Here is a 25,619-nt window from a genome sequence, read left to right as displayed (position 1 = left end):
GTTCCCTCTCGTTGTCAGTCACTCTCATTGCCATGTGGCTCCACAGAAATGATGCCGGCTTTGCCAAAAACTCGAACAACAGTGCAAGCAGACACGTTCGTCCAAGCAGCCACAATCCATTCGCAAATTGTGGCGTAACTCGCCCGGCGCTGCCTCTCACTCTTTGTAAAGTTGTGTTTGCCATCGATCATTCATTGTTCCCATGCCGTTCGCAACTTTACTTTGAATGCCCGGTTGATGCCGATGTCCAGCGGTTGGAGTTCTTTAGTCAAGCCTCCGGGAATAACGGCAAGCTCAGAGTTCATTTGCTTGACTTGGTTTTTCACCGCTGCTGTGAGATGGGCACGTATGCCAAAAGCATAACCGATGGCTTGAAGTTTGAACTGAGCTTCGTAGGCGTGTCTCTTTGTAGAATTTATTTTCGGGGGTTCTTAGAAACCAAAACCAAAGTTGTTTTGCAACAATACACATAGCCACACTCTATACAGATGTTGGTACCTGCTTGGGGCGTACCTTTAGCGTCCACTTACACGCCCACCCTTCACTCATTGGCGGACTTCTTCCCCGCATGCCTGTCCTCACTCACATCTGCCTTTTCTCTCTCTCGCTCTCCATATGTGTATATATATACACACGCCCACCCTTCACTGATTGGCCGACTTCTTTGCCGCATGCCTGTCCACAGTCACTTCCGCCTTTTCTCTATATAAACAGCGTGTCGGCTGTCAGTCAGGTTTTGGAGCTCAGCGCATAGACAAGACGCTCCGCATCATAAGGCGTCCTGTCCATTTTGGAGAAAATTTTAGACTTTTAATGGCGCCTTATAGTCGTGAAAATACGGTAATAATGTGTTAATTAATTTCACACATAAATCGCTCCAGAGTAGTTGCACCCCCGGCCAAACTATGAAAAAACTGGGATTTATAGTCCAAAAAATACAGAACATCTCTGTTATGAGCACAAGTCTGTAAAACCTGGTGAGTTCCACCATAAAGATGTCATGCCTCCATTGTATGAATCATTGATGTCAATGTCTGTTTTAGTGTCTTCTGTATCTGCACCAGTGCCAGAACGGAATGCTGGTTTTGTGTTTTCAAATGAGCAACTATTTCATCCCTTACTCAAATTGAATTTGGGAATTTTGGCTTTGTTTGATGTCTATTTTTCGACCATCTCTTAATGCCGTTCTGTTTTATTCTGTCTGTCCAACAGAGACGATTGCGTCATCTCCGGAGTATCGCTGCAAGAAATATTGTCAATAAGAATGGCTCTCCTCTACTGGACACATACTTCACCCTCCATCTCTGTATAGGAAATCGCATTTCTAGTGGTCAGTGTGAATTGAACTAATAGGCCTTATTGGAGAGAATATCGTTATCTGGCCCACGTTGCCCAGCAACTTTATCAAAACAATCACAAAATGAAACAAAAAAACCCCAGCAACTTTAAATTGATTTCTGTGACTGATTTTCCTTAATTTGTATGTGTCCTTTTAATCACCATTTCCTCATGTCTTTTTAGATTTTTACAAGAGTGAAGTCATACGTGACTCACTGGTGAGTATGATTTTTATTTGTAAAAATTAATTAATTAATTGGAATAGCACTCTGAAAGTATCGAAAATATATATATATAAAAAAAAGAAGAATTAAGCAGCATGTGCATCATAATTCATTGTGACTGTATGTTTTTTTTCCGGTCTGTGCATCTTGACCACCAAGTCAGTATATCACAGACATTCATAAAATGCAATGAAATTATGATATATATTTTTTGCCAAGGATACAGAAAAATATGCCTGTGAATATTGTATTCTGTAGTCTGTGTATTGCACCACCATTTGTGTTCAAATATCCATTGCCTCAAGGATTTGTTAGCCCATCGACGGAATTTTGCATTGTTTGTTAGCATTAAGCTAAGCAGACTTTCCCAAGGCAAACCTATGGGGCTGTTTTAAAAACTGAAGGTATCATTTTCTTTGTTTTATGTTTAATGTGACAGTAATCTTTCACTGGGAGTGGCATTAAACATCTTCAAGGGCATTTTCGGAAGAATCATTTTTACTGTCTTCCAAACTGCCACTTGCTGTGAAATCCGTTAAATAGAGTTTGCAGCGACGATCAAATTTTTGCTGTCAATTAGAGTCCCCCCCCTAAAAAAAAAAAAAAGACCAAATGATGGCTCGTATATTGAAAAACTCAAAAGTCGGATCACTCGTATCTCAAGGCAACACTGTCGTTTTTGGTATGGGGCACCCCTTGAATTTTTTTTCTTTTTCTCTATCGTATGAATTTGGAGGAAATCAGCACAGACCTTTCAGCAAGGACTGGGGAAGAAAGAGTGTGTGTGTCGTGACACAATTGTGATAGTAACTGTGGTCGCAAGGGGTCCAAGTGCCTTTGAATAGGGTCCAAGTGACTTTTGGTCAATGAGTTCATTGGTGGACTGAATACATTTGATTTGAGTTCACCAACATTTTGATCTTTGTTTGTTTGTTTGTTTGTTTGTTTATTGAACATAAAACATATATACAGTAATAATTTGACAGAAAATAAGGTAGATAAAAAAAGTAAAAAGAAAGAAATCAATCTTCATTCAACACAGTTATTATGTTCAAGGGAGTAGGAAGAAGTAAAAAACTTATCTAAAAAACTTATCTAGACTTATCTAGTCCTACCCCGTTATCTTATTCATTTATATCTCAATTTCACAGTTTAAAATGGTAATCTTTTTAAGGGGGCCTCAATTCTACTCTGGGTCTCTGTATTTAAACGAGATCTTTCAATACTACTCCAAGTCGGCTCCACATGCTGTTGTCAGCCTTGCTGTTGAGTCATGAGCTGACCTAAGATGGTTTCAGGCATGCTGCTCGGTAACCCCCCGGGATACAAGACCTCGTAAAGCATGACCAGAAGTCATGACTCCTTTCAACTCTGTGCTCAGTTTCCCCTCAAACAATTTACTGTTGTTGCAGCTAAAAGTTTTCTCGTATTCTGTCTCAATCCTGTCATCTGTCTTCATGAGAAATGTTTCCTGTCGAATCTTCCTGTTTTCATTCAGCAGTGGCTTTCTACTTCCTATTAGGTGACTCTCACTAGTTCTGTGCACTGTCACGGGATCTTTTTTTTTGTTTTTTGCAGCTCAGTGTCCTCTCTAGGGCTAAACAATGAATCAAATTCAATTTGACATTAAAGTTTAACGGATGGCAGATTTCAAATAGCAAAGGCTGCAATTTAGGGGCGGGGGCGTGGGGGGCGGCATCAAGTGAACCACACCTCTGCTTCATTTCGGTCGGTCGGTTGGTAGGCTATATTTTCAATATAAGGGTTTAGTTATTTACTTATTTAGTTAGTTATAGCTCATGTTAACATCACACTTACCCGGGAGAATTTTTTGAAGTTGTCAGAATAGAAAGTCTATATACATTCACGGTTCATTTGCCTTTACCTTTGCATGAGTTTTATCCTACAAGACCAGAACATGTATATTTATTAATTCTGATAGTGTGACTTTGAATGCAGATTGATCGATTTAAAATAATCATATATAAAATCGCTAAATTTAAAAAACAATCACATTTAGATTCCTTTTCAAAATTTCAGGCCTCATCCTCTCCTGTCTGTCTGCGAGCGGGATTCAAACAGATTTCCATCTCCTATTCAGAGATTGAGTTTGTTTGTTTGTTTGTTTGTTTGTTTATTGAACATAAAACATATATACAGTAATAATTTGACAGAAAATAAGGTAGATAAAAAAAGTAAAAAGAAAGAAATCAATCTTCATTCAACACAGTTATTATGTTCAAGGGAGTAGGAAGAAGTAAAAAACTTATCTAGTCCTACCCCGTTATGTGATTGTATCTAATAAATCATTTTTATATCAATCAGAAAAGAAAAAAGTAAGAAGAAAGAAGTCTCCATTAAGGCTCATACTTTACCCTTAACCATGATATTTTTACAACTTTTGGTTTGTATCGGGATTATATACTTCCACACCCTGACACTCTTGTGTCAATTTTCTCTTGTATTCATAATGGATATTTATATACCTTTCTCTATTTATCAACTTAGTTCAACATATCACCGAGAGAAGAATCAAAATTTAACACCAATCTTAAAGCGTACATCAAAAAGTAATTTGTGAAATCACGTGAGTCTTAACAGAAGTCAGATCTGCTTCCCGTGCGTAGTGCTGGTTTTTGTATTAGCGTCTCCACATAGGACGGAGTACTTTAAATTGGCCCTCTTGAAGCCTTTCATGTACACTGTAACCTGATAACATGTTTAGCTGTCCACTGTAGTAACCGCTGTCCCTCAGAGAGTTCATGATGCACACAATCACATTATGACATTAAATTTGACAGATGGATGCATTTCTGTCCAATATTCACACGAGGGTAATATTTTGACCTTTCTCACACAATTAAATAATACTTAACATTCGGTGCAAGAGAATCAGTTCTTTTTGTTCATTCAAATTACCGTATAGTGACATTTTACTGATGACCTATATGTGTGCATGTTCTTAATTTTAAGAATCCTACTTGGAGGAGTCTGGACTTTGGCATGTTGCCGGACCTTCTGGACACCTCGGTGTCTTGCTTTGTGGTGAGGATCTGGGGAGGACAGGATGCACAGTACCAGCTCCTCATAGAATGGAAAGTTAATCTCGATGGCCTCCGGTACACAGGGCAGCAGGTCAGCCACCACACATGAAACTATGATGTCATTGTAAACTTAATACGTGGGATGCATCTAAGACAAATTTATGGGCATTCATTAAAAATAAATAAATAAATAAACGACTGTGCATGGAACACTCTCCAATAACTTAATAAAATTGACCAGAACTGTTATTTGTTCACCCAAGCATCTGAAACAAGCATTACTCTTTGTCCAGTGAGCCTGTATTGTTGTTATCTCCACAGATTCGATCCAGGAATACAAATGAGATCATATTTGGGTTGAATGATGGCTACTACGTGGCTGACTTTGACCATAAGGTACAGTACGTTATTTGTCCAATTTCCAGAGAGCTCTTGGATCATGATTTGTGACAATGTGGCTGATTTCGTCGCTAACTTACTTCTGTCACAGGATCATTTGGAACGCAAGAAAAATAGTCTACTTCAAGTCGACCAGAGCTCAGTCAGAAATTCCTACAGTGTTTTCTCCTTGCTCAGGTAAGATTAATCACCATAGGATGAAACAAGAGGGTATAGTATTGGGCAAATCCAAGTTATGGGTTAATTTTTATTATTATTTTTTTTGTCCATGCTAAAATTAAAGCAAATGCTGATGTATGTAATATTGTTCTTTCGAATTATAGATATTTATTTATTGTGAAATGTATTACTCGGGGCGGCCCGGTGGTCCAGTGGTTAGGGCGTCGACCTCACAGTGCAGAGGTCTTGGGTTCAATCCCTGCTCCGGCCTCCCTGGGTGTAATTTGCATGTTCTCCGGGCCTGCGTGGGTTTTCTCCGGGTACTCCGGTTTCCTCCCACATTCCAAAAACATGCATGTCAGGCTGATTGAACACTCTAAATTGTCCCTAGGTGTGAGTGTGAGTGCAGATGGTTGTTCGTCTCTGTGTGCCCTGTGATTGGCTGGCAACTGGTTCAGGGTGTCCCCCCGCCTACTGCCTGACGATGGCTGGATAGGCTCCAGCACCCCTCGCGACTCTTGTGAGGATAAAGCCGATTGGATAATGAATGAATGCCAATGAATGGGCATGTCTGGGCATGTCTGGGTCACAGTGGAGCGGGTTTCAATGCGAGCCCTCATATGTAAAATCAGGGTCACCAACGACGGTTCCTGAGACCCCCCTATTCAATGTTTTAGGGATCTTCCTCCTCCAACACACCTGATTCAAATGGTGGTGGACAGCGCCTTGAGCACCAGAGTGGGTGACCCCTGCTCTAAATTGTGAAAGAAATACAAAAGTGGGGTTCATTTTTTTGAGTTTTTGAATTGCTGTCGTATTTGCACGGTGATGAAATACTGTACTTCACTGGCAAAATAGATGCAGCCCAAAGTAAGACCACCAGAGGGAGGTGGTGATTTGTTGAGTGAGTGTCATGGGGGGAAATCCTGCCTCACCATTTTAAGACTCTCCAAACAAGACGCAGACATTTGTTGGTAAACATTAGTTTTCTTTTTAGTATCTATAAAATGTATGAAGTACTTACAGAAGCCACAGGGGCATTCCTTTGGGGGAGCCCTGTGGTAAATATAGCCCGATTACATACTCGGCTCTAATTACACACATTTAGCTGAAGGTCCTTCAAATTTGGATGGTTCAAGTTAGACTTTACCAATAATAAGAGAAACATCCTGTCATTTGGGTCATTAGGGCAGTTTCCATGAACATTTTCAGACTATTTAAACATTTAAACAAGGGTTTAAAAATGAGTCCCGTGGATTCAGAGTGCAATGAAATGAAAGGAATTATGAAATAGTCTTTTAAACGCTACTCATTTTATCTAGACGTACCATTGGTTTACAGTATATGAGAGGAGAGTGGACCTCACAACTTGCGGTACTAGTTTACCTCTGCCCTTTTGCTTCTTCTGTTATTACAGCTTTCTTTTCCGCTTTCTTTCTTTTTGTCCGCACCCAGTGGGACTCCACATGGTTTAGCACGGTTACGGTGATCTATCTTTGGCCCTCCTGCTGCTCTGGCCTGCAGCTCCTTACACCTATTAAGATTCTTCCCTGGCTTGGCGTGTTCATTTGCTAAAAATTGTAGAAGGATTCATCGAATAAATTTGGACACCACGAGAGATTCTCTTTAGGCCCCAGTCATAGACAGGCATTGTGGGTAGGATTCTCAAATTGAACCCTTTCATGCACCAATAATAACATGATAACCTGTCCACTGTAGTAATCGCTGTCCCCGAAAGTGTTAACTTGGTAAATTGATTAAAAAAAAAAAAAGAATCAGCTCATTATTCTACTGTATGTTTGTCAGTTTCTGTGTTTAGCAAGCTTTCTGATGATACCGGCATTTTCAAAATGGGATAAAGTGTCAAAAAATTGATTGTTTTGGGGCCATCTTTTGCACCTTTAAACCTTAGATTCTGAATAATTACGGGAAGCTTGGAAACCTCACAATTTTGTCCCCGCGTGCATATAACTTAAAAGTTTCACAAGCCCTGGGTTTTATCCGACACCCTGTTGTATCGAATGTCACGTCAAAGGATCGAATGTTTTTGTTTGACAGATGATTACCATCTTCAAGGGTCGAGTGCACAGCCATAGTCATAACTTCCTGTAAATCCTGTTTAGTTGTTTGGTGTCTGTCTTGTGTTGGAATAAGAAAGTTGCCGTGGTTAGTGAGAATACTCGAGGTTCTCTGGACAGTTGCCCTGCAATCGAACCCCTACGGGTGCAGATGGCACTATCCGCCGGCTTCACTCTGGTTCATAGGTTGTGCGATTGTGCCTGAGCGCCAGGCCAAAGGCAAAAAAAAAAAAGAAGGAACGATGGGGGCTGACATGCGTGAAAAGAAGAGTGCAGATAACTGTTCTCACCTGGTGGGGGGGAGACCGTATCAGATTCTCCAATTGCAATCACCTAAACACGTGAAGCTGTCAAAACAGATTTGCCCTGATGTTCCAAACCTCTATCTTCAACTGTCATCACTGTCACCTCAAACAGATTAAAAAGTGTGGGCATCAAATATGAAATGATTTTACTGCAGGTGGCCTCAATTATCTTTGCATTATTATTATTTTTTTAGCTTAGCCACAGGAAAGAGTTTCATCTTGGGGGGTGGGGGGGCTGAGGATTTTTAAAATTATCCCAGCATTATTCAAGTCTGTGTAAAATGAGACTCTCGCACCAAATCCAGAGTACATGCCACAGGAAATCTCAATTCACACCACTCTGACCCAAGCTGTTTGATCCAGATTTAAAATTGCATGTTTGTCATAAATTGGGTTAGGAAATACATGGTACTATACGGCACCTGAGTTGCATTTAAGTTCCCCATCCCTTGACTAAGAAATTGTAGATGCTGTTTTCATTATTGCTCTTTAAACTGTGTCATGCCGGGAAGGAATTGAAAAAAATGAGCTGAAACTTCCCCCCCCCCCCCCCCCAATATATATTTTTTGCCTTACTGTAGGCTCCACACAGCCCAAAGAGCCATCAAACAGACCCAAGTGACAGTGCAAAAGATCGGGAAGGAGATTGAGGAGAAGCTGAGAACAACAGCAACATGCACAGTGCGGGTGAGTGCAGTCAGACGCCAACAATGAATTTGATTGCGATGATAACTGTTAGCCTCAGGCAACTTAATTGCTTCTGTTCAGTCCCCCTCAATGTCTTCAATTAGTAAATTGGTTGATTTATACGCATGATAACTTGAATTTCGCGTTTCTTTTGAGAAAATATATAAAGATATGATGAGTTGAGACGCGACCTTACCACGGGGCGGTAATTGCTGCGATCGGCGATATGCTGCCTATCTGCCTTTGTACTAATAAACATCTGCTGAGCTTGTTGCATGAAAAGCTCAACCGGATTTAAGAGCTTGTATCACCCAAACTAATACGAGATGTAATTTCACACACTCGATGACCAGTTATTGTTTCTTTTCGTTTTGGTTGCTTAACGGAGCGGTGCGGAAGGAGAAATAGTCCATCTGTCAAAATGGATCCAAGATCCATTGTTTATGTTCCCCTCCAAATGTCATATCCTCGAGTGGGATACAAAGCAAACGCACAAAAGCATAGCTGACATTTTTGGAATTGGTAGCCACACAGCTGTGAAAGCGACGCTCTGATCCCAGGTTTGATATATTTATTGTAAGAATTTCTCCATTGCGAGACTAATAAAGTTTTTCTTATCTTAAACACAGTACTGGCTTTATTTGCCTCCGCTGGCCTGTGCTGCTAGTCAAGTGACTCGAGGCAGTGATATCTTTTCTGTTTTTATCCTGTAGGTAGACTTTCCTTTAAGAGGAATTTATTTTTAACCTGACTTGTCAAAATCAGTTATTAGTCAGTTGGTTAGTGGCGTTAGATTCACCATGAATAAATAAGTAGCCTGCTAAATAACACATGGAGATTTTGTTTCCCCGCTGTTGACACCTCAGTGATGGTAGCCAGTGTGTGCTAGTCTAGTCATGTTCGTAAACATGCTGTGTTTACATTTAAGGCTTTTTCATCAAGTGGGAAAGGAGTGGCGTGCCCTCTCCAGGTCAGGGATGAGATTTTACCCCAGGAGAGGAGTTCAAGTACCTTGGGGTCTTGCCCATGAGCAGGGCGGAAAGGGGCGGGAGATTGACAGGTGGATCGGATCAGCACAGGGTTGTCAAACATACGGCCCACAGGCTGGAACTGGCCCCCAAGGAGGTTTGATCAGGCCCGCAGGATAATTTAAAAGTGAAAAAATGCATAAAAGAGACGGAATGAATATTTTTATTAAGGTGCAATTCATGGAGTATCCACTAGGGGACACACTGTTTTGATCAGAGTAGAAGACAACATTGTTTTGATCAGAGAAGAAGACAACAGCAGTCTCAGTCTGTCACTGTGACAGACTCACCCAACACAGCAGATGCTATCAAGGTCATATGAATACTTTATTTTTTACACATTTAATAGCACTCTCCTTAGTTTGCAAGGTGTAGGCAGGGATTAAATTTAGATTTTATATGCACATGTGTAAATGGTTTAAAAATTCCTTTCTTTATAAATCTCGTTTAATCTTCAAGTGCAGTACTATATTTTTCAATGCCAATTACTTCAAGTTTTGTGCCTTTGTACAATCAGTGGGATCAGTTGCAATGCATATATGTGAATGATAAAAGTAAATTGCACATTTGTATAAGGAAATCTAAGGCGTTTCATGTAATGTTTTGGAAAAGATATGTTCATTAAATTTAAACATTTTCCTAATGTTCTTGTGCTTCTTTAGACCAAAACAAAAGAAAGACATATTATTTTGTTTATTTATAGCAGAGTATGGTATAATTTTAATGTGAAATGAGTTTGACACCCCTGGTGTAGCGTCTGCAGAGATGCGTACTGTATTAGCCTGTCGTGGCGAAGAAGGTTTCGATTAACCAGTCTGTCTGCGCTCCTACCCTCACCTAATAGTAATGAGCTGTGGGTCATGATCGAAAGAACAAGAGTCCGGACGCAATCGGCTGAAGTTCGTTTCCTCCGCAGCGTGTCCGGGTTCACCTTTAGAGATCGGATGAGAAGCTTGGCCATCCTCAAGAGTCAAGCCGCTTATCCTCTCTCTTCAACTTTCATTATCCATTTAGTTTTAAGAAAATTACCTCATATATAAATAAAATGTATAAGTACTCCAACCCTAAAAAGAATGTTAAGTTGTGATCATGATGTCAATTTACCGGTATTTTTATAGCAACCAACCTACGATCAACAGTATACAGTTATTGCTTGTTTGAGTGGGCCGGTTGAATTACGGATTCCATGTAAGGATCGAATAATTTGCAACACTTCTCTTGCTACTAGATGGAAATTTCAGGGTCTATCAGAAATCCTAAATATCAGCGGTAAGATCGTTGAACCACACACAAGCCACACTCATTTATAAACTGCGCTAGTTTATAACTTGCACACACATATTACACATAGAAATGGGAGAGAAACAACAAGTGCCAACCTTACCGGGAAGTGTAAACAACACAAAAACAACACGTTCTTGGGATCAGGGAAAACACTCAAATGAGAGCTGCAGGAAGCTAGGGAATAAAGTCCCGATTTATAGTCCGACCTTTACACTACTTGTACGATCCTGTTTATTCCCCCCATTTAGAAACTAACTTAGAAGGCTTAGAATTTCAGTGTATAAACCTTTAGTTGTTTTTCATCACACTCCATCGCTATTAGTAATACCCATTTAAACCCCCCCTCCACCCCCCCCCCCCCTTTCCTTACCGCCAGACCTTCGTACTTATTAAAGGCATGCCACACAATTGGCTTGACTTAGTTGCACCATAAAATGGAGGCTCCATTCTTTTGTCACAAAGATGCCTTTTCAAAGTCTTGTCTCTGATATTTCCTGCTTATTGAAAACATTTCTTAAAACCCCCCATTCAGAGCTCACATCAGCTAATAAATCACATAATCCTTGTTTTCTACCGTTTGGTACCAGCCCACCAACTCGGAATGAGTGCAGTATTGTGGAGCTCTTCTAAGGGTTTTTTTCCCCTCTTCGCCTTTGTAGAGCTTCATATGACACTGTGAGCATCATAGAGCGAGCCTAGATCAAAGTAGCGCAGAGTGGCGGCCACCAACCTCATCGCATGGCCCTTTCACCCCATCACCCACCCTCAGCCATTAATCTCCTGGGTTCCAACGTGCTTCCCCCACGCCTGCTGTGTATTTACACAGCTGACCCATTACTGTTTGATGTTCAGTAGGAATCACAGGCACCAGTGCTGGCTTACTGTCGCCCGCGCACATGCGCATGCACGACTCATCAACTGGGCTGCTCAAACTTGATTCATTTGTGTCCAAGCCATTGGTGGTTTACATTCAAAGCATTTGTGTCCAAAGCATATTTCGGGACCGACGCTCAAATTCAGCTTTGCTCTTCAATGATTACTTTTAACTGTCATGTTTTCCTCATTTCTGAAGTTTTTACGAAGAAGCATAATCTTTGTCTGATCCTTTGCTACGATCCCTATCTAAGTAGATGTGTGAGGGTTGCAGAGAGGGTTGGCCTGATACTGGATCAACATCAAGGTTGAATTGTTCACCCCAACATGGCGTCTGTCGAAAGCTCTTTAAAAAAAATAAATAAATAAACGGCCCTTGTTCTCCTTTAATGTGTCATCCTGGAATTATATTTAATTATAGCTTCCTAATTTTGTCTTTGAATCAGGTGCTTATTTCAAAGAAAGTACTTTTTTAAGAAAAAAAAATCTTGCGTCATAAATAGAAGCACATCGACTAACCATTTCCGTGTTTAGATTTGAGAACGAGTAATATCACACCTGCTTTTTTTTCCATGTCTCTGCAATAGACATTTAGTTACACAAGAGGGAGATGAGGTCCTGTGCAGCTTGCTTAGTCAGTGTTTACTATGGATGTGACAGGCAGGTTAACCATGATACATACAGGTCATACAACCTGCCAATCAAGGACGGTTGGAAACTGCCCAAATAGTCCCGGGAATAAAAGTCTAATCAGTAAATGTAAGTGAAAACCGATGTGTGACACTGTCTTGTGGAAGACACCGAACGTTCTCCGTAAAGTTAGGTTATTGCTTTAGCAATCATCCGGCGTTGGTTTTCTGTACCACTTGTCATCATTAGAGTCACAGGTAACTGGAGCCGATCCCAGCTGACTTTGGGCAAGAGACACGGTACACCCTGGACCTGTAGCTAGCCAATGACAGCAAACCACTCACACTCACCGCTTCAGTGTGGACAATTTCGAGTCGGTTCAATTAGCAAACCATGTATGAAAGGAAGGAAGCCAGAGTAGCTGGAGAAAAAAACAACCCCAAGCATGTTGTGACCATGTCAACTCAAAACCGGATGGATTGAGCCAATTCTTATTTTAGTTTATTGTATATTTTTTTTACAAACCCCAAAACCCCCAAAACATTCAGTATACATAATAATACTTGGAGAAATAATACGATATAAAATTAAAAGCCCCATATCAGCAGGCCTAGGCTCCCAGACCGTTTTCGCAACTCTGAACAGGATCAACTATATGCATGGATAGACCTTTGCTGAAGTGCTTTAAATATCATTCTGAAGGGGCGACAAGGTTTTAAACACACACACTGCTGTGACCGCTTCGTGAATGTTTTCCTTAATATCCCTCGCTGTGTGCTCTTTTTCATTTGCTCTGAGCAGAAAAAAGAGCGGGAGTGCATGCAGCTGCGTTTAGCTGTGCTTCATAGTGAACTGCAGCGGCAGAGGAAGGCTCTTGGCAGAGAAATAGATGTGCGGCAGAAGGACATGGCACAGCTTCAGAAGAAAGGTAAGATGTACAGGCTATAGGCAAACAGATTTACTTACGCCACATGTAAATTAATTCATTGATGCCAACAAGCTTTCAAATTCACCCAAACAGCTATCTTCAATGCATACATGCACTCAAGTCAACAACTGTATTTCGAGAGCACTTTAAAACAACCGCAGCTGTATACCAAGTGCTGTACATGGAGCAAAAAAGTCATACAACAACAAAGGATGAAACAATAAATTAATAACAAAGACCGTAAAAAGCCCCAAAACAGTAAAACTAAAATCCAGTCTCTGCTGAGTCAAAAGCCAAAGAATTAACATGACTTTTTGAGGGGTGGAGAAGCGCAGAGACATAAGGTTGGGTGAGACCATTTAAAGATTTGAAAACAAATAATACAGTCTTAAAAAGTACAGGGAGCCAGTGAAGGGATGCCCGAGTAGGAGTTACTGTATGTGCTAACTCTTAAGGGTACCATTCAAAGGGTGAGCGGCAGCATTTTGGACCAACTGGAAATGCTTGATGGAGGATTGGCTGACTCCAAAATAAAGTGCATTACAGTAATCCATCTAAGATGTGACAAATTACTGTTTCAAAGTGCTGTTGAGAAAGGAGAGGCTTTACTATAGCCAGCTTCCTAAGATGAAAGAAGCTGAATTTAACAACAGCTCCAATTTGCCTGTCCAGATTACAATCCATGTTGAAGACTGCTGGCTTTCGGTAAGAAGCCAGTCAGACCAAGTCCGCAGGATTAGATGTACAAGGGCCAAACATCATCACTTCCGTTTTCTTGTCATTGAAAGTGAAGAAATTCAGTGCTATCCAGTTCTTGATTTCCTCCAAATAGGACAAAAGTGGCCTGAATTAGCTTGATGTGTTTGTAGCAGGTTATGTTGCATGTTATAGTATGCCCCATGTCATAACTTCATTTCATTTGTCGTTCTGAGTGTTGTGTAAAGTGCCCTTGAGCCAAGCCCTGAACACGAAACCATTCGTGGGAGAAGTTTTTGTCGAATGCTTTAAACTGAGTGAATTTTGCTCAACAACCGCTGTTACCCCTTTAATGGTAATGCAGCTGTGTATGAAAGTGTGGAACTAATTACAGCCCAACACGGGTGTGAGGAGACGAATCGCAGGAAATCAAACCAAAAGAGTACGGTAACAAAAATGACACAATGAATGGAATGTGAAAACACAACCACAAACACACTTAATCTAAAATATCGTGCTGTACTTGTGATTCAGGCGTTCTGTGCCAGGGATCGACTCAATCCCGTCATGTCTGCAGTTTCTTGCGTTGGTGTTATTTGAGCTGAAATGTAATTTACCGCAGTCTCCCTCATGTTCATTGGGAAGTGTAAGGTGAATGCGAGGGCATGGCTCATGAAGCTTGGTTTGGCAAGCTCACGAATGAATTAACCCAAATTCTTGCGCAGGTGTACTCAGGTATGCTAGCGCCAAAGTATTTTGCTAGTTTGTGCGCCTTTGTCTGTGTGTGGAGGGGGATCACCAAAGTTTGACTGGACGGTTATTAAAGAGGCAAAAAAAAAGTGCATTTGTAACCAAGGAATCCCAAACTATACTTATGAACGATGCTGTGTGTTTTCTTAAATGTCAAATCAGCCCAAAACAATTTGTTTTGCTAACATGCTCAATTGATTGCACTCGTGGAAGACAGGTTTTACCCTTTTTATTTCAGCAGCACATTTTTGGCCTGACTCGATTATTTTATGGACATTATAAAGTGCTTATGATGACGCTTAATATGGCAGTGGAGAGCTTTTCCAACTTTCAGTTAAATTTTTGGTTTGAATTTACCCTCCGCACGACTTGTTTTACACCCACAATCTTAAAGAAGCATGCGCAGTTGATTTAGTGTAAGTGATGATTCCATTAAAACCATTTGTTTTCCATTTGTAAATCTTGACACATTACAGTGCTAATTAGATTCAGGCTTCTTTGTACATTTTAGTGACGGTTTTGCACGTTGGTGTAAGTGCGATGTGATACATCCCTCGAGGGCATCCGGAATGGATTGTTAGCCTCCATTCCTCAGCGCAATCTCATCTGTACCTGGCCGTGTGGTCTCCACATTTCTCACGTAGCTAAAGGGCCCGTTAGCAAATAATTCAACCTCCCCGGAAACTGGCCTCTTTCAAAACAAATGGCCTCAAAAACCCAAACATCTTGGAAAGACTTTTTCTGCGTGCATGTGTGTGTGTTGCATGCTTGCATGAGAACTACAGTAGCTGATAAAGATGAGTTGAGCATCAGCTGCTTATGTTTTAGTGAGAAAACAATGAGAATATTGCGACGGACTTGCCTCTTTTTCATCTTGGACATTGTTAGCATAGTAAACACAAAACCTGAGCTGTTTGTATTATCCTGATGACAGCTATAACGGCCACTTGGTGCCTGCTAATCCACTTGGTGGGACAGACTCCTGCTAATTTACTTGACTTTCGGACTCCTGCATATTTTGCGCACAATTCATAACAGAAAGCTGAGGCGAAAATCGTTCTTTCCTTTTCACAGATGTGAATTTAAAATACAAGCTGTTCACCCCTAGCTCCTCAATGGTGGATTTGTTGCGGGTAGGGGTCGGGGGGTTACACTCTAATTTCCTTTCTTTAAGCTTTAGAAGACAACATAAATCAGGCCGTGAACGGCGTTTATTATGATTGGTCAAACTAGTTTTTCTTATGCTTTGTATAGCAGTCAGAGCTCCTGGCCGCTAAATGTCAGTTGTGTGTGTTCGTTATAGTTTTGTGCAGCAATGGTATGCAGTGGTATTTAACAAAACAAATGAACTTCAGAAAAAGTCTTTTATTCAAGCTAAAAACCATTAGGGTTCTTCTACCGGCGGCTCAGCGGGACACATTTGCTTTTTCCAGTGGTCTTGACTGAAACTCGGGACTTACTCGGATTGCTGATTTAGTGTCCTTTTTATTCTTAAAACATGATGTGGCGGAGCTATTGGTGGAATTTGGTATTGTTCACCCCCCACTCAGTGTCGTCTCATGGTATCAAAATGCTCCGAGTAACTTGTGAACTTGTTTGTTCTAAAGACATTCAAGCATTATTTATGGCCACTTTCTACAGTTACCGGCCTTTTTCCTGGCTCAAATTGAGGCAGAGGCGGTACCATGTTGACCCTGCGCTACGACGTGCATGTATTCTGTAAATTCAACGGACTCGCTTTCTTTTACAGGAAACATACTTTAAGTTACGTGTTCCAACAATCCATCCATTTTCCGAACCGCTTTATCCTCACTAGGGTCCCGGGGGGTGCTGGAGCCTATCCCAGCTGTCGTCGGGCAGTAGGCGGGGGACACCCTGAACCGGTTGCCAGCCAATCGCAGGGCACACAGAGACAAACAACCATCCGCGCTCACGTTTAGGGACAATTTAGAGTGTTCAATCAGCCTGCCATGCATGTTTTTGGAATGTGGGAGGAAACCGGAGTACCCGGAGAAAACCCGGGGAGAACATGCAAACTCCACACAGGGAGGCCGGAGCTGGAATTGAACCCGGTACCTCTGCACTGTGAGGTCGACGTGGTGTTCCAATAAGAATATGACTATTATCATGTTAAAGCATCCATTTATTAAAACTTGCATAGAAGAACGATGGGCACATAGCTTGTGTGGTGGGGGCCAATTTTGTTTGAGACAATCATAGATTATTTTCAAGCAGCCTTCAAGCGCACTGTGGTGCAAAAAATATATATAATAATAATCTTAAACTATATTATTTTAGTTTTTGTAACTTTATTAGTTGGGTGTTTTTATGTGGGATACACGCCCTGACACAACTGACCCATTTTCTTTTTTTTATCCAAGCTTGGGGCTGGCAGTTGCTGGATATAGAGGCACGGACCAAAAATTGTATCCGTGACGTCCATGTGAAAGTCGGCAGCATGTACCCCACTACACCTTGCCTACTGTAGAGGTCGCAGAGTGCAGGCCACATTGCACAACACTGCACTGGAGTTTGTCATACTGTGAAACGCAGCCAAGAACCGTGGGACCTGAGGTTGTTTTAGTCAAGAGATTTTAGTGCGCTTCCTGATTGATTTATTGCCATGATGATCATTTCAACAGCAGCTGGCGCAGCCTTTTTTCATTATATATCCACGGTAAACTATGGATCCTCAATCGTGGGTAATTTTTTAAAATACAAAATGACACATATCCAATTCGTGTACTGCACGCATATTGCTGTATTTTATCTTTCTGTGCCAGTAAAGTTGGTGACGAGATGGAAGAAGAGATTGGCAGTGCTGGGAATTACATGAAAGCAACAATGCAATAAGAGATATGGCCTGTCTGATCTGTGTCTCTTTGAAGAAGAACTGCTTTTTTTTTTTTTCTCTCGCCCCCACCTCTGTTCCTGCGGGAGTTTGAGCTCAATGCTGAGCAGAATGGCCCTGGGTGCGAGTTTTCTGGTCAAAGTCTGTTTCTGCTTTAGAATATTATTGCTCAAGGTTAGAGCCATGTGAAATACTCTTAGCTCACTTACATGAGCAATGAGATGACCCGCTTATTAAAACGATAATCATTGCATTTGTGATATGCAGGATTTAATTTTTGCATTGCATTTTGCTACTTGAAGTTTGAACCGTGCAACTATTGCAGTGTCATGGATAAGTCTTCTGCACAAGTTTATTGCTTTGCAGTTAACTATCCTTAGATCTCACCTGAACTGTTTCCAGAACAGAGCACCCTCACACAAGGCAATTCAATCTTTTTGTCTTGTGTGAGTGTGCCTTGCTCAAGCCACTTTGTAAAATATAAATTACCAGAGAAAATCAGAAGAAGGAACAAAATCAAAGCCATCGGTACGCTCCTTCGTGCATATGCATTTCGGATATATTGTGTAATTAACGTGATTGTTCCTCCCCACAGTTTGTATGATAAACTTGACCTTTACACAGTTAAAATAAAACAAACAAATCGACATAAGGCACCCAATGAGAAAAGTTGCAGTACTGCTGTGTATTTGAAGTGAATTTTTTTTTTTTAAACTGCCAGTTTAAAAGCGAGTGAAAAATAAAGACGCAAGAGACTAGGTCAAGATTTTATTAACATATGAAATAAGGAAATGAGTAAGAACAATTAAAAAGATAAACATCCATCCATTCATTATCTGACCCTCTTATCCTCCCGTGGGTCGTGGGCGTGCTGGAGCCTGTTCCAGCTGTCTTTGGGCATATAAAACTTTTTTTTTTTACCCAACCGGATATCATATTTCATCACCTTACTGTGGTGGAGGGATTTGCCTGTCCCAATAATTCTAGGAGCTAAGTTGTCTGGGGCTTTAGGCCCCTGGCAGGCTCACCCATGGCAAACAGGTCCTAGGTAAGGGACCTGACAAAGCACGGCTCAGAAACCCCTGATGATGAGTGACAAATTTGGAACACGTTCTCTCTTGCCCGGACACGGGTCACTGGGGCCCCCCTATGGAGCCAAGCCTGGAGGTGGGGCTCGCTGGCAAGCGCCTGGTGGCCGGGCCTGCACCCATGGGGCCCGGAAAAGGCAACATGGGTTCCCCTTCGCATGGGCTCACCACCTCTGGGAGGGTGACAAGCTCGGTCATCCGGAAGGGACTCAGAGTTGAGCCGCTGCTTCTCCACATTGAGAGAAGCCAGATGAGGTGGCTCGGGCATCTGCCTAGGAAGCCTCCTGGACGCCTCCCAGGTGAGGTTTTTCGGGCATGTCCCACTGGCAGGAGGCCCCGGGGATGAACCAGGACATACTGGTGAGACTATGTCTCGCATCTGGCCTGGGAACGCCTTGGATTTCCTCCGGAAGAGTTGGAAGATGTGGCTGAGTAGAGGGAAGTGTGGGCTCGTGAGAGTGAATTGGTTTCAGATAATGAAGCAAAGCAAAAAGAGAAAAAGGCTGTAGCACACAATCTTTATAAGGTATGATGCCGAAAACTTTGCCAAGCCATTGACACTACCATAGAGACTTATAAAACGCTCCTCATCATTGTGAAGAAGCAGCAAGAGCAGCAGCATATCACCACGTTCCTCTAGCCTTAAAGTCCTCGCAAAATTTACAGCTTCTCCCAAAGCGCCTGAACGAAAAGATGCGACGCTACGGTAATGTTTGAAATCATATCAGTGTTTTGGGGTCATAGTTTGTGGTATTTTTATTGGTTTACGCAATTAAACATCATAGTTATACTGTTATTTAGAGGCGGCCTGTATCACAGCCCCAATTTGTACCCTGATTTGCATGTTATATTACATAATATTCAGTTTTTTCTAAATACTTCATTTTTTTAAATTGTATTTACAAAATCATTAACTACATTTTTGTTGTATCTACATACAATGACAATAAAGGCTTTCTGTTGGATTCTACTTTCTCTCCAGTGTATGTGCTTGCTGCGTGTCAGATTTTTCTATTTGCAAATTGGGTATCGTCTGGTTTCCGTGTCATCAGATGGAAATGATTTTTGTTCCACTCAACAAAATGATTTGATCACAGGTACAAATTACCGTTGCAACCAATTATGCACTACCCTGGTTGTTCGGATGCAGCAAGACGTAACGCAACATGCACCCATTAACAGAAGCCTCCCCACATCCTCCCTTGTTGTCTTTTAGGGGAATTGTATTCTGCTCAACATCAAAGTCTGAAGGAGGAGAGAGAATCCTTAACTATGCTGCATAAGGAATGTACGGCCAAGAGGTATGTGTGGATCTTTCACCCAAGCACCGAAGACACTTTGTAATGCATACTACTAAAGGATGTGGCATATGTGTTGCTTCGCGCCTGTGATTACAGCCTGCACTATGCATTTTGTACTTCATATTTGTTCTCAATTCAGAGTATGCATGTCGTGTGAAAAAAAAAAGTATTAGGTTGTTTGAATTGGCCTCAGGGTTTACTGAATGTGCAGCGGCTGTCTGCTCTGGATCCAGTTTTGTTCATCTGAGAAGTACCAGGCAGTCACGGATTGTGAACCAGAGACTTCTCAAGGCCAGAAAACATGAAATTAACATCAACACAAGTACATCTGCCTAATATCAATTCCTTGGATCTACAGTACATAATGTTATTCAAATATAATTTATTGTCAAATTTAAATGGCGGTAAAACATTTGCAATGGAAATTACACACAAGGCATGGAGCCCCCAGTCTCTTCTTGCCAGTGCGTTTTATTTCCAAATAAATATGCCATTATGGATTATTCTCACAATATCACAGTGGGATTCATTGGGTGTATTGTTCTCCACTGCAGAAAATATGTGTGTCCAAAATATGTCAGTTTTACATGGAACTCACGTTTTCTTTTTTTTTTTATGTCATAATTAACACAAATAAATAAATGTTTAACTTTTTTTTTTGAAGGAGGTGAAGGATTAGACAAACTATTTTGAATGGTTGCTGCTGTGAAACAAAAGTTATCGGTTTTTTTTTTTGTTTCCCCCAAAGTGTGTCACCATGTTAGGTTTTGAACAAACTCTCTGCTGGCGGTACCTGAAGGCTTGAAAGAGCAGACTTTACAAGCATGTACATGGAAAACACGCTTGCGCGTTCGTGGACAGAGATTTGTGAAGGGCATGCATCTCGGTTTAAATGATTAGATAAGGCAGTTTGAGCGATTTCAGATCAAACCATTACACTCTAATCTATCTCCTCTTTTGACTCAGCAAAGCAGGCGCACGTTCGAAAGAAGGTGAATGATAAGATGCCACGATCTTTTTTTGGAATGATACAAAAGATTGTTCCCTCAAAGATTTCAGACAATAACAGATATGATTTAGTGTCAGAATGTAGGGGGTGGTGCAGGGGGGGGGGAATTAAAAGGTGTATAAATTTGCTATACTTTGTGTTATTTCAAACCAGAAAATATCCATACAGCAAATAAAACCAATTCAAAATGTGATGTTAGTCTGAAAAATATACTGCAAAAAAATGGCCTGTTGATGTTGGTAGCAACTCTGTAATGACAATTTAAACTATAACAAGGCAAGATGAAATGTAAAAGACAGGTCCAGATCACCATCACGCCACCTTCAAAATAAAAGCTAAAGCTTCTTGCGTATGTGCCAATTTATTCTTTGGTTTGCTTTAATTGTGAAGTTGGCCTTTGCTTTGTCAGAGTGTTACGTTATAAATATGTTTGCAATTTTGTTCCAGCTGCAGCGGTTGTGAAAGCTCTATAAATAAAGCTGTGTTATATTGTATCGTATTCCCTTAAGGCTAGCTCGATCCATTTTTTTTTTTTTTAAATTACCGGCCAAATCAAGCAAATGCATCCTCAGCTCTTCCTCATTGTGTTCCCTGCGTTGGATGGTATCTCCCCAGAGAGCAGTTCCTGAAGTTCAATGCCCAGCTCACCTTCCGCTGCCGCCAGCTTCTTTCTGAGCTTTCCTACATTTATCCGATTGATGTGGTGAGTGCAAAACCATTGTTCAAAAATTTGTCACAGTAAAGAATAGAAAGAAACGGCTCACATTGTTACATGTTACCCCTGACATTTTGTTTTCAACTACTGTGACATTTTTTATTGTCCCCATACCCACATTGTTAGGGAAATTCTCTTTGGTCATTGTTATTTTAATACTTGAAATACCGCATGCCTGTTCCTCATTCTTATTTTAATTCCACAGGCAAATCCGTCAGATTATGTTATCTGCGGTGTAAAGCTGCCAAATTCTGAAGACTTTCAAGGTAATTTATTGTCTACCAGCATGTGTTTCATGGTTTTACTTGGATGAGCTGCAGCAAGGCATGCTGAACAAATATTTTATCTTGGCGACCACGCTGCCTTTAATGTAGCTATATCGTGGAGAAGCCACATTATTCCATATATAGCAAGTTCGAATGACTTTCCCTACAGGCATTCATGTTTAAATTACGTCGGGAAAAATAAAAGTCGAGCTGTTGATCTCGAGTTTTAATATGTTTAATTTTATCTTACCACGGGAAACTCGAAGGGGCGTATGCTATGCATTCTTAGTCGTCGGTCAACTCATTGAGCTACAGATGGCAGTAGTATGCATTACAGACCGAGCTAGGGACAAGGTTACAAACACTCTGCCTCTTCACTGCAGTGTTGAAAGTTTAGGGTTGACAAACATATAAACTATGAAAGTTAAAAAAAAAAAAACCTCTATCACAAGAAACGCCTGCAACCCTACAAATATGAATATTTGTAATAATATAAATTAGGTGTGGGGCACGGCAGGATTGTCGAGGAGCAGAAATCGGAATTTACGTCAAGATTGTTCACACTGCAGACTGTTCACACAAGCGTTCGTCTGCTGGTTTAGTCATGCTCTCAGCAGTGTTGTAGAGTAGGGATTTAGCGAAATGAAAATTGTTGGCCGAACACAAAAAAAAAATAATAAATGAGGAAAGCAATGCCAAAAACCCAAACGCTGATAGAAATTAGAATACTGTACCTAAAAGAAAAAATTGAATTCTTAATTGCATAATTTTTACACTTTTCCAAATTAGTCTAAGACTATATTCATATTTAAACCCAATTCAGATTTTTGTTGCCCAAAGTGTCTGGTATATGAGATATCGTATTTTCTGCACAATAAGGTGGTTCGGAGTATAAGGTGCACCTTCAGTGAATGAAAACTGTTTTCATACATAGAGTGCACTGCATTATAGCGCGCATAGAATAGAAGCTACAATAATGGCTGTGGTATGTATCCACTAGATGGAGCTACACTAAAGGAATACAATACAATACAATACAATACAATATAGTTTTATTTCTGCAGAGCTTTCCCAACCGCTGCAGCTGTAACAAAGAGCTTTACACATTTAAAATACTACGTCCCAAAAAATCAGAATATTGATCCATATATAAGGCACATCAGATTATAAGGCGCACTGTCGGCTTTCGAGAAAATTTTATGCTTTTGGGTGCGACTTATCGTGCGGAAAATACGATATATATTTTTTAACAATACAACAGTGTACAGTAAAATTCTGGGGTTTCTTTCTTTTCCTTTTTTTCCCCTTTCAAATCCAACCCAAGCCTCTTTCGTAAGTGGACATTAATTGGATATGTATCTGCGTATTGAGTACTGCTTGTGAAAAGCTGTGCTTATCGTGCGGAAAATACGATATATTTTTTTAACAATACAGCAGTGTCCAGTAAAATTCTGGGGTTTCTTTTTTTCTCTTTCAAATCCAACCCAAGCCTCTTTCGTAAGTGGACATTAATTGGATATGTATCTGCGTATTGAGTACTGCTTGTGAAAAGCTGTGCACCAGTGCACAAAGCAAGATCCGTCAAGGCATGCTCGGATGAGTTTGGTGTGGAAGAACTGAGAGCCCTGATCTCAACCAAGCCTTCAAATCTTTTTGGATCAACGACAACAGAGATCATGAGCCATCTGGCCCACAGCTCTGGTCCAGCATCTCACAAATGTTCTTCTGGATGAATGGATAAAATTCCCACAAAGTCACACTCCAACATCTTGTCTTAGCAGAAGAGTGGAAGCGGTCATATCCGCAAAGGGGAAAACAACCATTTTTCTTCCATTTTCCCTTCTTGTAGGCGTAGTCAAATACCTTTGGCTTTCCAGTACAATATCTCACAAAAGTGAGATTGCACCTCCAATGTTTCTAAATATGTTATTGTATCATTTGATGGAACAAAATTGATGACACATTGCTTCCAATGGTCAGTAGCTAGTGAACAGCTGCTATAAATGTAATTCTACAGTCCTATAAAAATAGCTCAATACGTCAAATGTACGGGGGGGGGGGGGGGGGGGGAGTACACTCCTTAGCGAAAATTTGAAATTTGGGGACAAAGTGTCAATATGTTGTTTGGCCACCATTATTCTCCAACAATGCCCTAACACTCTTGGGCATGGGGTTCACTACCGGAATCCCCCTTTCTTCCCCTATCATGACATCACATAGTTGGCCAGTCACCTTTTAACCTCAGTTTCTTTTGCAAAAGAGTGGTCATCTTGGAGGCGTGTTTGCAGTCATCATCATATTGGAATATTGCCCTGCTGCACAGTTTCCGAAGTGAAGGGCTCACGCTCTGCTTCACCTCAATGGAGCGTAGCTCCCCAGTGCCAGCAGCACTCGTGAAACCTCAGACCGCGGCACTCCCAGCACCGTGCTAACCTAACTGTAGGCCACACGTCTTTGACACCATCTGAACAAAATACGTTGCCCCCCCCCCCCCCCACCAAACCCATTTGTCAAGGAAAACGTTTATTGAATGTTCATTTATGTTTTGTCTTGTTTTGTTTTTTTCCCCCCAATGTCGTCAGTTACATCCGCATCTTCGCTGTTCGCGTGTCGCCTTGGTTCCTATCCCCAGTGACTGTTGGGGGTCGACTGAATGTGTGACCATGTACCAATAAACATGACTCTTTGGCATCCGTGTACAGGCTCACAAGCCAGTACGCATTAAAAAAAAAAAAAAGAAGCAAAATACAAACACTACTCTTGTCCGTCAATGTCACTTATCATCAACTGGGTGACTTTGAATTGGTTGAGACGTCAAATACCTGTACACGTGGAATAGTTACTCGTAACCTGTTTGGAAATATAGAGCAAGCAATGGCAGAGACACTTTTCTCAAATTCACACAGCCATTAGCAGAGATGGACACTTTACCTTATTTTGCCGATCTGTCCTCTGTCCGCGACTTGGGCACCTTTCCTTCATTGTCCCTCCGTCCTTATTCATATACTAATCGTCCTCCGTCCCTGTCCGTTGTCATCCTTTAAAGCTCTTCGGTCTCAGTCCTCCCGCCCCCCCGCCCGACAGAAAAAATGCCTCCATGCATGACACTGTGGAAGAGAGGCTAACGGCACAGGCAGACCCGTCACCAGAGCCCAGCTTTAGGGAGGGCACGTGAAATACATGGGGGTGGCAATTAATACCCCACAGAAAGCACTCACTTTGCTCTATACTGTATGTTCGCGTAGCACTGCCGATGCCATCTTGAATTGCCGCCTTTTGCGACAACCGCAAGCCAGTATTATCATAGACAACATTTACATTGCATATACAGAGACGCCTTCTTGAGTACGTCGACGCCGCAGCCGTACTGGTTGTGGCAAAGTGAAACAAATTGTGAAGATGCTTCTTCCATGGAGATGAATCCTCAATCAAAAACTCACCGGAATCATACGGAATTATTGCTTTTGATTGTGTAGTGTTATCCGAGCTCAGTTTTACAATATTATTCGCCGAATTTATGGCTAATATAAAGCCACGTACAATATGGCGGGTGGGCTCACATATCGCTTCGAGCCGGTTCACCAATTGTCTACTTCAGAACTGACAAGAAAAAGTAAAAAAAAAAAATATTTATCCATTTTAGATTTCCAAAGAGTTTGTGGCTCCCATGGGATCTTATCTTACACAAATGTATTATGTCCTTCCTCACTTGAGATATATGCCTTTGTTGCCACATGCAGACATTTATTAAGATGCATTCAATTCCATTTTTACCTCATGACCCCTCCTCTAAAATGTGTGAGGTCTACCCCCAGAGCGCCACATCAAGTCCAGAATTGTTAGCTAGTTTATACTGGCCTACGGGGGTGGATGTTCCACGTTAGAACCCAGGGTCGGGGTCATTCGGAGCCCTTAATCCTGCTCGCCAGCAAAGTGATTCTGCATGAAGGCACATCACTTCCTAAC

General features: G+C 41.3%; 1 protein-coding gene across 1 annotated transcript in view; it reads left to right on the top strand.

The window, feature by feature from the left end:
* Positions 1–25,619, top strand: part of uvrag (UV radiation resistance associated gene) — a 57,236-nt gene that overhangs the window by 3,768 nt on the left and 27,849 nt on the right. The window contains exons 2-11 of the mRNA XM_086130995.1: positions 1,213–1,330; positions 1,522–1,556; positions 4,536–4,697; positions 4,928–5,002; positions 5,097–5,182; positions 8,129–8,234; positions 12,851–12,977; positions 19,579–19,663; positions 21,288–21,375; positions 21,593–21,653. Of these exons, the coding sequence (XP_085987121.1) occupies positions 1,213–1,330; positions 1,522–1,556; positions 4,536–4,697; positions 4,928–5,002; positions 5,097–5,182; positions 8,129–8,234; positions 12,851–12,977; positions 19,579–19,663; positions 21,288–21,375; positions 21,593–21,653 (943 nt within the window). The remainder of the gene's footprint in view (positions 1–1,212; positions 1,331–1,521; positions 1,557–4,535; positions 4,698–4,927; positions 5,003–5,096; positions 5,183–8,128; positions 8,235–12,850; positions 12,978–19,578; positions 19,664–21,287; positions 21,376–21,592; positions 21,654–25,619) is intronic.

Source organism: Hippocampus guttulatus, chromosome 15, assembly GCF_054856545.1.
Source record: "Hippocampus guttulatus isolate MCC_2025c chromosome 15, RoL_Hgut_1.0, whole genome shotgun sequence".
Taxonomy (NCBI): Eukaryota; Metazoa; Chordata; class Actinopteri; order Syngnathiformes; family Syngnathidae; genus Hippocampus; species Hippocampus guttulatus.
Note: the sequence above shows the minus strand (reverse complement) of the source record. Positions and strands in the feature narration are given on the sequence as shown.